Here is a 15746-nt window from a genome sequence, read left to right on the forward strand (position 1 = left end):
ATGAACTAATTCTTTGACGATATTGGTAGAATATCGTTTTCCAACAATAGATTTTGCGACGAAGTTGTGCACTGTTTTTTTTTTCGTTCTTTCACACCATGTACTATCCAGAAAAAATTGTCTTATACAAAACGTGATCCATTTGAGAACATAACAGTGGACCACTTCCTTTGAACCCAGTCACGATGTTTTCTACACTATTGTAATGTTACACGGCGATCGTTGGCACTAATGAAAAGCATAGTTCCCTTTCGAGAACCCAACTCAATACTATTCAGTAGTCATGAAATTCTGTGAGAGTAAATAAAAATAAGTAGCACCGGCAGACGCGTAAGCACCTTGCGCTGGAGGGCAGTTTTTTTTTTTTTTTTTTTTTTTTTGTGCAAAGCAGTCATATACAAATCATATTGAACTACTATTGTATACCTTCTTCCACGAACTCCACCACAGCTCAACCAAACTGTCCCTCTCCTAACAGTAGTTTTCTGAAGTTAAAAAATAACTTTTGGTATACCATCACACATGCAACTTCTGCGTCACTTTGGCTTTCCTCAAGCCAATCAACAGCTCCCCCATGACCACAATCACTTAGATGAACGTTTCCCACCATCTTTCAATAGGTTAGTCACTTTGCACGACAACATTGCACTTACAACAACGTCTATCGTATTTCGTGGATGCATCCTGTTTGCTCAGTGTCGTAGTCCTCTTCTGACAAGACACTAATAAAAAACGCTCCTCTTTAATGATAGGCGCAACGGTCGCTAGTATCATCTTATAAGGGTACACATACACGGATCCATATAACCAAAAGTTATGGTAAATATTTGTTTCTTCCATAACAATGTTAACCAGTATATATGTATATAAAGTATATCTATACTTATGATCTATGTATGTAACTAAAAGTTATATTTACCACTTCAGGAGAATGAGTATAACTGATGGCAAGACTTGAAATTCCAATATTATGTTGAAAACCTGCCATATCGCTTCCACTGCCAAGAAGAGTAATTCTGTAAATAAGAGGAAGAAATCATAAACGAAACCTCAATTATATTTCAAATAAATTAACATTCTCGATCTTACTTTGAAGACTTCAGCCGATAGTTGAGATGCTCAAAAGGTATATCTTACGGGAAAAGTAATGAGAAAAACAGAAATAAATTCGTATTGTTTATCAGTTTGATGATAACCGATAGACTTTCTAACTCGATAAAGTTACACAGTTTTAATTCTTAACTAACGACTGGAATTAAAAGAAGATATGACAATTTCCAATAATATTTAACAACATCCAAACATACCACATAAAATCATACAATTTATTTATTTATTTATTTAACTTTTCGCCTTAGGAGCTCTGATTTCATGGCTTCATCCTGAGGTACAAGATGTTTGATAATACTTTACAGACACTACACATTCAAACAGAGATACAACAACATAACAATTATACTGAAATAGTAACGTAAGTTTTAAACATGACCGTGTTTACTCGTATAATAGTCCCATCTTATATTTGGAGTAAAAACATTCTCCAAAAAAAATCCCCGCATAAAAGTCGCTGTCTATGGGATTTTTGTCGTTGTGAATGTGAAATTGCTTATCTTGCACGAGTCGGAGCAAAAGAACTTTTATTCAAGTGGATAGTATTGGTCTTCGATAACATCTGACACCGTGTCAAAAAGCTTCTAAAAGATCATTACAGCCAACGCATTGGACGGAAGTGAAGATGATGCTCTGTGGAACAGTTTCTCAGATTCGTCAGACGCAGATATGACAGAAAGTGAAACTTCGGATGAGAGTGGTAGTGCCTTTCGCATGTATGGACAGCTCTGTGTGTTTCTTCTTTGTGGTGATATAGTTGTTATCCGTGTGTTTCCAGATTATGTACATATATCGTTCTTTTAAGCCAAAGCCAAGAAGACATTTTTGTCCCCCACGAATCGGTAAGTTACGAGTTTATTTTTTTAAAGTTTTAATATTTTACCATATGTAGACTGTATTTTGCTTTTTATGTTGACACAATGCTGTATGTATCAAAATTCGAAATTGTTTTGATCGTAGCTATAATTGAATGGCAGCTTTCCTCGCGTTTTAGTCGCAGTTGGATTTTCGCATTAAAAATTGGTACAAAAAGTGCAAATATTATGCGAGTGAACACGGTCATTTCCGCTTGTAATATATGTTTGCTCGATATTCAAAGAAAATTTAAATATTTGTCTTATATAGAAATATCTTATTAAAGATCTTCCTCTATGCTGTAAAATAGATGATTAAGTAACGATAATTTAAAATGCCTTTTAATATGTAAATTTTTCATATGTTGAACACAATTTGATAGTTTATCACAGTTTTATCCCTATGTGATGTGATTAGTTTTGAGTTTTAATTAACCGGAATATTTGTATTTTAATATGATTGGTGATTTTACTGCTGTATTGGTACAGGTTCGAGTTTGCAAGAAAATTTGGTTTATTCATATTTCTGAGTGACATTTCGAGATGGTAATACACTTAGCTGCTGATATTTCGGCCTACTAGTTGTATAAAAAGAAACTGATAGCATTATTCTTAACAGCTTCTTCTGCATTGTAAATATTTTTGTCGCATGGCAGGTATTACTCCAGAAAATGATTCTGTATGATATAAATGAGAGTTACTGAATCAAGGGGAAGTATGTCGTTTTCAGTGTTTTCAAAGTTAGGATCTTACTGAGTCTAAGGCAAACTCTTATGCTTAGTTTTCTCAAGAAATCACTGACAAGTTCATCTCAATTAAAAATCCATTCTCAATCTTAAAATTTTGTAAGTAGCAGATACTTGAATGAGTTCCCTAATTAAATGCAATTGATGTATATTTAGAGAAATTGGTTTTCCCTCATTTAAACCTATTCCGCTGATTTTATGGTTAGTTGGTCCATTTTAGCCATTATGTAAGTTTAGGTGTCGTGTTATCAAATGTATTCTTCAGAGCATTTGGGATTTATATAACAGGAAGATCATGATATTTGTGGGACTCTCTTGTTTAGTGTGACTTGATTTTCCTATTTGCACATATTGCAAGCGCTTGATGAAATAGGATTGAAGTGCAACTTAGCACGATCTCTAGTGTGTAATTTATTTAATATAATTTCGTGATTAACAAGACCAAAAGTTTTTGTGATGCAAAAGGTTCCATATATATTATTTCTACTTTCTCTCGCTATATATATAACTTTCAAAAAATATCCCGGCATTGCTAATTTACTGAATTGTTTTTTTATAGAGATATTTTTTTCTTTAGAAAGGATGCGAATCTGTGATAAATAACTTTTTTCAAAATTTTGAAAATGACAGATAGAATAGACTTTGCACATGATAGACATTGCTAGAAGCAATCTTGTTTCTTTCATTCATTATAATCTGTCTTGAAAACCACCACTCATGCTACCATTTATCGAAAATTGCATTTGGCAGTGCAAAATCATCTTCAATTTCTCTTTTCCTAAAGCACGATGTGAAAGCATTTGATGCCAGCAAGTCGGAGCGACGGCCCACACTTCAATGATCGAGTAAATTCTCTGGTCAAGTAATTTCGAGAGCTGTTTATATACCCTGAATTGCCCACTTCGCACAAATTGTCCGTCAGTGAAAGTATCGGAGTTGAAGGATTCCATTCGTTGTTGAAATTACTGGTAATATTCGCGAAATGACACAAAAGAAATGTGAAAGTTCTTTGTAAAGAATTCGTAAATGTTGATAATAACATTTTTTCATTATTTTAAGTTGTTTTTTTCGAGCTGAGAGACAGGCACACGTGAATGTAATATTACAAGTGTCCAACTCCCCCAAATAAATGTAAAAGCGTGAAAAAACATATGATTTTTATATTTAGTGTATGTCACTAAAATACACCTTTTCTTAGGCACCTTGTTACGTATTTCTTTCTCATATTTACTTTCTTTACCATAATTATTTAAAAAAAAACAGGTAGATACTTATGTACTGCTTTGATAAGGACTTATTTAAACATTTTACGAATTAAACAGCAAATGCACACTTTTAATAAAAGGACAAAAATATATTAGTTGGATTCAGTAAGCGAATATTCTCGATTCGATTCTTGGTGAAAGCCTAGTTAATAGTACTCTATCACAAGAGAAGAAATTAAAACAAAGAAAATGTACGGTGAAATTAATGCAGGTCAACTACTGACAATCAAAAGGGTAATCAAAAATTGTGTTGAAATTATTGAACCACAGTAATGCTAAGGGCTCTAACAGTTAAGGGTGAATTTTCTTTACGGATTTAAATAGCATTCAAAATGCATGGCGGTCCAAACTATTAAATACAAATTTCCAACACAGTAGGCTATTAATTTAACCGTATGTTGTTGTTTCCCAATACCATTGAGTATCATCATCAGGGTAGTACAACGAGTTGAAAAATACTGAATTTCGCAACAAAGACTTCGCTGAAAAATTAGCCTCGCTGTTGTTGAAAATTTGGTGTTGACACTCTGAAAACACAGTTGAGGCTAGTACTTGTTCTAAGATATAAGTAGGTTTACCATATTTTCAAATTTAAAGAAATCGGGAAATTCTGAACAAATATTTTTTTTTATGACAGCTTTCACTTATTTTTCGCTATCTCTTTCTTCAGGAGATCTGTCATACGACCAAACTATCATAGTGATCCATACATTTAGTGTGTTTTAAATTATGTGTATTGTTATCAATTTTGTAGTATTACATATCTCGTCTATCTACTGAGCAGTTTCATTAAGTTCAATTCTTTAAGACTCTTGGAACTTACATTTTTAATTATCTTTAGGCATATTTATAATTTTATTATTTCTATGGTTATACGTAAGACAGGAAATATCGTTGTACTCCTACTAGAACTTGTAAAGATTCCATTGTACAAATGTAATGTAGCTCATGTAATGACTGCAACTGTACTGTAGAATTAAAGAACTGGCCGGGAGCCAGGTTAACAGCTCACCCAGAAGCAATGCTGGCCAACCCGAGAATTTTTTATTGGGCGAAAACAATGAAATAAGTTTACCTCAATTTACGAAACACCTTTTTAGTAGTACTTGCACTCGACACATTTAATAGTGACTCTAATTCATCCACCCACCAGTTTTTTAAATATGGCTTTGGGTTGGTATGTAATAAAAGTATTACTCGTTTGATTTATCAGTGCATGTCTCGGTCACTCATGACTAACGATGCATAAAAACAAATTTTTTGAACGGATTATCCCTCATAAATAATAGGACTTTTGGGAGAAAAACGGTTTCTTTTTTTTTTTTTTTACTTTTGATGACTTTCTTGTTCAAATACCACTTTTGTTTCCCTCTGCTATTAAGGAAGTGTGCTTACAATGTTCAGTAGTCGTGAGTTCTGTTTAGTCCAGAACTGGTTATCTTAATTGGTTTTCAAATTGGCATTGCAGTTGTTGCCAGCAAGTGTAAGTTATTTCAACCCACACATCCCAAGTGTCGCTTTGGTTGCCTAAAAAAATGTTTTATCAACTACCTGGAAGCAATACATCTTGAAGCTGTGTCTTTTACTACTTGCCTAAGTTCAACCTGGCAGGAAAGGGAAACGTATCATAAGCCACGAAACAGATAGAAAGTCATGTTCGTTTTGGTATAAAATCTTGCTTACATCTTACTCTTCTATCGAGAAGCATTTTATCCCGAGATTCGGAGGATAAAATTTACAAAATTAAAGCCATTTTTGGTATGATGTTAGTTTAACATCATTGTTCACAGTATTCCTTCTTTTTAACTGTTATATCGTGTCAAGAGTTTTGAAATAAGAAACTTATGGATAGCGTTGAAAATGCTTTTTCCCTTGAATTTTAGCAGCCTCAATGAATGCTACATATAGTTGCAATAAAGTATTTGCTTATTCATAAATTTTAACGGTAATTTTCATCAACGAAAACTATTACACTTTCAGAACATTATTGATAACACTATTACACATTTTCCTGAATCATTTTTGTTGTTGAACGTTAATCTAATAGTTCTGTAAACAATTTGTTGCAGTTTGAAATCCACTGCTTCCATCGATCTGCACGCTTCGTTTCCTATCAAACGACTGATGTTTTTTGGATTCTGGAATTTTTCAGAATACAGCAATTGAATGTTTTATTTTTCGTGTTATAATGAGAAAACAAAGGTAAAACGTACTGTAATCTCCCCACTAAAATCGAAATATTTAAAACAGCCTAAAAATTTCCCAGGCAAAAAAGATCGCTGAATATATATTTTTTTAAAAGTCAGTATCTCCATCCATGACCCATTCCTTCACTTCCTTGTGCCATTACTATTAAGTATACTTGTTATAGTTATTTGAGTCCTATCAGGCTGTGGTGTAATATGGAATTTCTCATATAAGTCTAGAACAATAATTTCATACCTAAATCCCAAGAAATTCTCTGATGATAACTCTCGAGGTGTCATATTTAGCTGTGTTATGAAGTACTGTCTCCGCGGTTTAAATGCACTTTGGTTTTAGACCAATTCAAATATTTTTTAGCACACGTTATTACAGTACTATGAATCAAATACTAACGTAGCTGAAACTACTAAAGTTAACCCTAAATAAAATCTTACTAACAAAGGCAGGTTTGGATCGTAAGATGAAGGTGATGTATATAACCAGGTATCATATACAGTTGGCCTTCCATTTGCTACTTCTTCCTGATTAGGATTTGGAACTCTTTTAGCGGCTTCGTACATAACCTGGTAAAGCATAGGAGTGCTACTGGCATCGAGTGTGAAATTTCCTGTAAAAAGATGGAAAAACAATAAATTTACCTTTCTCGCTAAGAATTTCGTTTCATTTTAAGCATAGAGTAACTTTAGCGCAATGAAAATTAAAAATGCCATACATAGATAGCCTTGATATTAGATTTGAGTGTTTACTGTTTATTACTAACTGAGTAGATTATGGCAAAAAATCATTTTTGGATTGAAAGATCTAATATATTTCAGGCAAAAGGTTTCTTATATAGGCCTTATATCTGGAGAACTACATATAGTGTAGACAACCTCAAACTATCACTTAACTCAACATGATGTGCTTATTCCGTAAAAAATGCGAAAACTCGATTCAATTATCCAATGATAGTTATTGGTCAAGATCGCAATCTATTGATCGATTTTTTTGATGATTCCTAAAATTCTTGTTTCACTATACGTTAATTTTTATAATTTGGTCTTACTTTTACATTGTTTATTATATTCATTAAATTATTATTAGTGACCAATGTTTTAAAATCCCACTCCCGATATTGAGCTGGTACAACTTAAAAAAACAAGAAAAAAAAAACAAGAAAACCTTGGTCACAATGTCTGACCATAGGGTTTGAATTTGCCACCCTCAAATTGAAAAGCAAAAGTGTTAATTACGATGACTTTGATCCACTGCGTGATTTTTATTTTATTTTGCAAACAATGTTTTGCTTTTCTTACTTCTTCCTAAAATCGCGTACAAGTCCCTTAGTAATATGTTAGAAGCACACCAATTTATGTCATTATGTTATACAATTTATGACGTCCACTCATAAACTCTAAATTTTGACTGGGAATAGATAATTAAATAACTTTTGATAACTCTTTCAAAAGATCAGCTCAGATATAACTTGGTATAAATTTGTAACTATCAAAACTATTCAGTAATCTTGGAAATGTACACTTGTGGATTGTAGAACGTAATACCTAACATCAACACGTTGATAAATTAATATTTTCTTTTATTCTGTAGAAGATCATCCATAAAAATGAATGTTTAAGTGTAAAATATAGTTTGTTGTTGGAATAACAAATAACAAATAAGCATATCTGAAAAATTGTGATTTTGAATTAACACCCTTACTTTATATGATTGTACGAGATCTAGTAGAAAAGTGATTTCTAGACAGACAATCTTTCACCTTCGAAACAAATAGAAACAAACTTTACTGTTATTGCTGTTCCTCAAGTTCATCTACGAACCCTCTCTTCCCGTATCGTTGACCTGCTTCTCCTGTCTATTTGCAGGTTTTTATTTTTCAGTATTACACGAACAAAGTTATATATATTTCTCCGAGTCGCTCATGTTTGTTCCTTTTAGTTAAAAAGTCCCTGTGTTTTATTGCTAGCAAAGGTTTCTGTAAATAAGCTGCAACACAGCAAACAACAGCAACCCTAACTATATATAAAACTACATGAATTGACATAAATTAAAGGGGTACTTCCGGTTGACGTGGAAAGTTGGAATTTGGCATGATCATAGTTTTCCGGGATTAACCTACAGGAATATTACCAAAAGTGAATATTTTTAATTTTTAAGGGGTCTAAAGGGGGATGAAGAAATTTCCCATGCTATTTAAATGGGTCTTTCTTTGGACTTATAATTTCATGTTTTAGACATTTGGAATTGGAATAAAAACTTGAAATTCGGTATGCTTGTACGATTTCGTTAACATTACCTAAGTAAATCAGTAAAAATAAAAATTTTCAACTTTAGAGTGGTTTTATAGGGAACTGAAAAATCTTTCCCATGTTATTCATATGAGACACCTTTTATACCCCCCAAATTATTGCGCATTTCCTGTAGGGCTACAATGATTAAATTTAACATGATTGTAGCTTTTCCGGACTAACCGACAGAAAAATTGCCAAAAGTGAATATTTTCAATTTTTAGGGGATCTAAAGGGGAGATGAAGACATTCCCCATGCTATCAAAATGGGTCCTTTTTTTTTTTTTACTTATAATCTCATGTTTTAGGTACTTGGAATTGGGATACAAACCTGAAATTCGGCATTTTTGTACGTTTTTGTTAGTGTTACCTATGTAAACCAGTAAAAATAAAAATCCCAAACTTTAGAGTGGTTTTATGGGAAGCTGACAAATCTGTCCCATGTTATTTATATGAGACGTCTTCTACACCCAAAATGTTTATTCATTTGGGGTAGGATTAGAATGATGAAATTTGGCATGACTGTAGCCTTTCTGGACTAACCAACAGGAAAATAGCCAAAGTGAATATTTTTAATTTTTAAGGGGTCTAAAGGGGGATGAAGAAATTTCCATGTTATTTAAATGGTCGTTTTCCTGGGATATAAAATCTTTTAGATAGTTAAAATAGGAAAAGAAACCTGAAATTCGGTAGAATCGTGGGTTTAAGAGGTGCGAAGCCATAGGCCAAGCAAAGGCTGGGGGCAAAGCCTCGAGTTTGGCAAATTCAGGAAATATGAAGAACAAATGCACGAAATTCACTGTTGATGCAAAGGCTGATACATGAGAAGATCGAGGCCGTATAGGCTGAGCAAACGCGGGGGCCTGGGGGCGAAGCCCAGAGCTAGCAAAGCTAGTTTATTATAAAATTTAAATTACTGTAAAATATTTTACAATTTAAGTATAAAAATGAATAAATCTTAACCCATGATTGATATTAACATATTAAAATATTAAATTATACTAATATAGAATTGCATGTAAATTTATTTGTGTTCCTACAAGATGTAAAAATAAACTGAGAATGAGTAAAAGTAAACTGAGAATGAGTTATTAATTTTACAAATATGTTCACTTTCACTCAGAATTGGACTAATATATTGTGTACAAAACTGTAATAGAAAATCACGAGTTCTCATAATTAGAATAAATTTGTAACTAGGTATTTAGTAGCTACAAACATAGGAAATATTATATTAAATTTAGGACCGTGTAAAATAAATTTTTACTGGTCGAATATTTACATGCTAGTGTCGGGGTTAAGAAACAAAACTTGTGATTTTGAAGATAGAGGGAAAATGGAAATAAAAAATCAATGAACGAGACCAATCTAGAGCAATCCCATTGTAAGAGTCAGAAATAGAAAAGAGAGAGAAAGAACTAAAGAATTTGAAGAGAAGACAATAAGGGCGCTAAGGGGGGCTCAGAGGGTGAAACAAACTTCATATACCAAAGTCTTCTGACAGGTTCTTGCAATTTTCAAAAGTTAGGAGCCATTCTCCCCCCACGAGCAAAATATCCTAGTTAAGTCAATGAGCTTTAGCTAGAATAGATAAAGGTTTTATACAGAAATATTAAAAACTGATGTAAAAAATAACTTCTATTTTCTATTTTGTAACCTGATATAAAAAAATAATACTATTTTTAAAAAGTTGTGTTTCTACTTCGGAATTGTTACTTTTGATTCAGTTTTGTGTAAAATCTGTCATTTTTAGTGACCATATTTTAATGAAAAGTTACTGATTGAAGATGTACTATAAAATATTATTTATTCGTTTTATAATTAATATTGTAACTTACTGTAACACAAAATTCTTTTCAATATTATTTATTTAACAATATCGAATAAAAAAGTATACGACGTACTATGCGGCATAGTAAACGCACTGTTCGGTGTTCACGCCAAAATAGTGATTATGCTAGTTCCACAGTTTTCAAACTCACCATTTATTAATTTTGTTTTTTACTAATTATCTTATACAGTTGTAATAATTTGTATATTCAGTGATTTGTTTTTATCATATGTAGTTCAAAGAATGTATTTAGTACTGTTATTCACAATTATTATGTGCAATTAAGATAATTTAGTAATACTTTTAACATACAGACTCAGACTTATGTCCGTGTTATCTTGATTGCAGTAGATGCTCTATAATAATAATAATAATAATAATAATAATAATAATAATAATAATAATAATAATAATAATAATAATAATAATAATAATAATAGTAATAATAATAATAATAATCTAATTCAGGAACGTATGCAGTAGGTGCGTCCTCAGAGTCTGGACCCTCCCAAGAAATCCCTATTTTTTCCAAATTTGACTAATTATAGGGCTAATTTTGCAAATTTTAATGTAATTTATCCTCATATTTAGTTTGAATTCAGAAGTTTTGATATACCCGGTATAACTTAGATATTATTATTATTATTATTATTATTATTATTATTATTATTATTATTATTATCATCATCTTATCATCTCTTAGTTTTGTTAGACATTCCAGTGTAAACTGGCATTCAGCTGCATCTGGAATTATGTTCGTAAATAAATAAACAATTAATTAAAATATTTACTTACCACTGACTGCAGAGTCTACATTTAAGTATGCAACTGCTCTGTTGTCAAGTACCTTCTTAAGTTGCTCGGTCCATTCTGTCGAGCCAATTAAACCGAATTCTTCAGCGTCCCAACTGCAAAGCACTATGGTTCTACGTGGTCTCCAACCTTTAAACGAATACAAAATATATTATATGAAAACAGTAAGCAGAAACAATCTCATGTAATTTATTGTTTAGATAACATTTTATAAGTTTCTAAACAAAATGTATCGCGGATTCGTGAGCAAAATTTAAATATTTCTTTGTTAATATCAAATTAAATTGATATCATTGTGAACAAGGTAGCTGTCTAAGGTATTCTTGTGAGTTTTGTTCAGTGTGTATCTATATTGTTCATTATTATTAACCGCATCAACTTAATGTGAGTCTTCTGTACTTTTAGTCAATGAAGTAAACAGGGACTTAAAAAACGATCGACTCGGCACATGTATTATCTTCCTTTTGCCAAATTTCGTTTATTATCCCTGTTTTTCAGCTCTGCAGTACCATGTTCCCTTCTCCTTCTACTTTCTGCTGAGTGACAGGAGAATGTAAGATATCTTCTGTCTTCGAATTTCTACTGTTTCCTTTCTCAATGTAGAAACACATTTCTCAATATTTCTGGTAATTATTTAACCTTTTTGGGATCCTGGCTTTTTGGGCTATTTTTTAGATTTTCAGTCAAGCAGCTACTGCATCGTCACTATTTATCCTAGGATCATGGTTCATACCTCATTCTTTTCAGAATAGAGCTGGCTTTTAAATGGTACCACTTGCGTGCTCATACCATATACCAGAAGCGGGAAAAAAATGTCAAAGTGAAAATTTCGGAGGGAAAAATTTTTTCTCGAACTTTGGCCCCCCCTGGACCCCCCCTGTGTGATCGTAGCCATCTAAAAAATCTGAGAAATAGTACTTGGTATACTGCATGTGTGTGCCAAATTTCAAGTTTCTATCTTGAATAGTAAGGGCGGGAGAATTTTTGTCAAAAATTCCCACAGTGCCCCAAAGTACCATGTACCAAGTACGTCGTCAAACTTATAACACAGCGAGATTTGCTCAGAATGACTTCTGGAATTGTCTTATATGCTAATACTAGCAGCGTTCACCCCGCTTCGCTGCGGTCACCCCGGAACGCAATAAACTTTGTTACTTAGATAATTTTTACTTTTTCGCTTTCAAGTGATATGATAAAAACCATAGAAGATTGCAGTAAATCTTAACATTATATCGCCTGTCATTTATGTTAACCCGCCCCGCTTCGCTGCGGTCATCCCGGTGCTGGCATATTGTAAAAGTGTCTGTAAAAATAAGCAAATCAATTAAAAAATTTTAAACAGAAGATTCAAGCTATTTTCCTCTGTATATCGCCTGTCATTTATGTTAACCCGCCGAGTGACACGGTCATGCGGGTTGCATATAAATACGTTTATTTTTACCTATGATGAACTAATAACAAAGGATTTGTACGTTATGGACACTTGAATGGTCAATTATCTCAAGACACTGGTAATTAAAAATTAAAGTGATATGATAAAAACCATCTAGGGTCCAAATCCTAATAACCCCCCAAAAATGAAAGAAATTGGTTCAGCCGTATTAGCGTGATGAGCGGACAAAGGATTTTGTACCTTCTCTTTTATATATATAGATTGTATTTTCCAGGCTGCATGCATTAACATTTTTCTCTGACTGTCCAACTTATTCATTCTTAATGCTACGTATTATTATTATTATTATTATTATTATTATTATTTTTTACTCTGATATATTCTTATGAATTTCTACTTATTACGCACCTGTGTGTATGACGCTGGAACGTTTTATTGATAGCCTATAATTTTTGAACGAAGTACTTATTTTTCTAATATACAGTGGAGTCCCGATAATCCAAACACCCGGTTAATCCAAACAGGTCTGGGAGGAAAAATGTATTTTAGTTGAGTTTTATTTATTTATTTTATTTTATTTTATTTTATTTTATTTTTTTTGTTGGTGAAAATAACAAAAAGAATGAAAATGGGTGCACGTTTCCATAGAAACAAAGTAAACTTTCATTAAATACAGATTTTTCTTTATTACTTGTATTTAGGCCTTAAGCCACATTACGACAATTACACAAAGTTTAAAATAGAATACAGTATACGTACTGTACAATAATGAAACTTATAGGTTTAGTATGAGCGAAATACAGTAATATAGTAGAATAAGTACTATAATAAAATAATAATACCCTTTACGGAAAGATTTGTAACTACTGTACGTGGAAAAATAAAGGTATCAAGTTTTTCCATTATTTTTAATATTTTTCCAGTACAGTACATATACTGTAGTCAGGAAACGTGTTTTAAAATACTATACGCTATGTATTACAATACAATAGACAGGTTCACCCGATTCAAACCGCGATTTTACTGTTATTCCGGCTAATCCGAACAGGGTTCGGTCCAAGTTAGTTCGTATTAGCGGGACTCCACTATATTTATTTCCAAACAAACGAGATAGGGCTATCTTGATGTGGTCTATTGTCTTTTCCTTAAGAGAATAGACCCTATACTTAGGAATAGCGTTTATACTTCGCTTTGTGTGTGTGTTTCGCACGTACTAAGCGATAATAATATTTAAATTGTGGTTAATGTTGTTTTTATTCTTAGAACCATGAAACATACAAGAGCAACTGAAGTACCTTTTTGGCAATCCAATTGTGCTTCTATTAGTGACATGCCTCACTATTTATTTTGAAGCAGTTGGTATTTCTATACAAGTTGTCTCGTCGGAGGAATAAGTTCTACTAAAAAGGTCTTCTAACGCCACTCTACCCAAGAAATTTTCTAATAGACATAGCACAACGGCTTGATCATTGGTAAAGTTACAATTAAAACTAAAATATTATAACAATCGATTAGACGGATAGCTTGCCAAATGCAAAATGTATTAAATAGAAATGATTTATTCAAAATAAATTGTTATGAATACGAGTAAATATAGTGTTCCCTTAGCCTTAAATTTGTTATTTCAGTGGCTCACGCACCAAGGCACAACAAGGCATAACCGCTTTAGCTTATAGTTGCATTTAGTGTGTTTCAGTCTTGAACAAAAATTAGAAATCGTTACCAGTTTCCAATTACAGTAATTGATAAGCATTAGTAAGGCTTTTGTATAACTTTACAGTTACTAAAATGCTGGAAGTCCGTCAAATTACCACAAAAAGCTACATTTCAGGCTGATCATGTTGAAATACTTAAATAAGTCTTCCTTTAACTTACAATGTAAATTTAAAAGCAATTATTATCTTAACAAATCAAAATTAATTCAAAAGAAATAGACTATTTACATCATACATACCTGAATTTACTTTTAAATCTCCCAAAACTCTAGCAAGTTCATAAAGAGCTGCTGTCCCGCTAGAAGGATCAATAGCACCGAATATCCAGGCATCTCTATGATTTCCTAAGATTACATAACGATCTAAATAAAAAGGAAAGACAAAGAAAAGTAATGTTACTAGTTTATCTTCGTGAAATAGTAAACATGTTAAAAATCAAGTTAAAATCACACACTTAAACTCACATGTTGAGAAAACATAACAAGAAACGCTTTCCACAGCAGTATTTCCAGATTCGAAGATCAGAAAGTAGCAAGGTTGTGCTTTAAAAGTAGCGGATTTGAACTATTTGTAGCCCAAACATAAAAGTGAATTATTTTGCAGCTATACATTTTTACTAATCATATGTAATCACGCCTTACCGATTTAATAGAAACACCTGGGATTAAAAATACGCCAGATGTCTGGGTTGGCAACTGTCAGGCGGCGACCGCAGTTTCGGACAAACTCCATACTATATCAAGAGTCATGAATTTTGGAAAGTTTTCATTGTAACTCCACTTACTCATTATATTAATATGGGTAATACAGCAACACAATTAAATCTGTAGTGTTCACATTTACACAGCTCCGTACAGTTATTAGACCTAGCTATTAACTGAGATATGAACACGGTCAGTGATACTGCAACAGCACAAATTCAACGAAAGTCTAGTGTTGTCAGATCTGGAGATTTAAAAGAACTACAACAAGAATTGAACTAGTATCGAATATGTTAGTTTTACTAAAACTATTGTTCGTTGCGAATAAAATGTTCAACTAACAAAACTTTTATTGTATTATATAAAACTAATAATTTTTTATTTATTATGTGAAAAATAAGAAAGTATCACATTCTTAAGATTTATAGCCTACAGATAATAAAAGTAGCTCAAAGGTAGCGTGTTGCCCGATTTGAGATTTTAGTAGCGAGGACACTTAAAAAGCCTCCCAATCTGCTACTTGTAGCACAATCTGGCAACAATGTTGCACAGTACGAAAATCTTACAAGGGACATCACCCAATTGTCCGGCTCCGACTTCAATGAAATTTTTCTAGCTGATAGAGGACATATATGTATTATTTGTGATGACAGAAATTTTTGCCATGGTGCATGTTTTCTATTTTTTTTAAATAAAAGTTGTGATGTGGTTATTAGCGATTACTGCAGAAGTCCCTGACTAACCTTTGTAAACAGAACGTTAATGAAAGAAATACCATGTAGATACATATAAGGTCTAGGGGGAAGTTGTATGGTAGGTATGACCTTG

General features: G+C 32.5%; 1 protein-coding gene across 1 annotated transcript in view; it reads right to left on the bottom strand.

Moving 5' to 3' along the window:
- LOC145663611 (N-acetylated-alpha-linked acidic dipeptidase 2-like) overlaps positions 1-15746 on the bottom strand; it is a 59632-nt gene that overhangs the window by 16000 nt on the left and 27886 nt on the right. The window contains exons 9-12 of the mRNA XM_081729719.1: positions 14457-14579; positions 11092-11238; positions 6619-6787; positions 920-1016 (exon numbers count right to left, since the gene is read on the bottom strand). Of these exons, the coding sequence (XP_081585845.1) occupies positions 920-1016; positions 6619-6787; positions 11092-11238; positions 14457-14579 (536 nt within the window). The remainder of the gene's footprint in view (positions 1-919; positions 1017-6618; positions 6788-11091; positions 11239-14456; positions 14580-15746) is intronic.

This window comes from Thermobia domestica, chromosome 11 (genome assembly GCF_964235325.1).
Source record: "Thermobia domestica chromosome 11, izTheDome1.hap1.1, whole genome shotgun sequence".
Taxonomy (NCBI): domain Eukaryota; kingdom Metazoa; phylum Arthropoda; class Insecta; order Zygentoma; family Lepismatidae; genus Thermobia; species Thermobia domestica.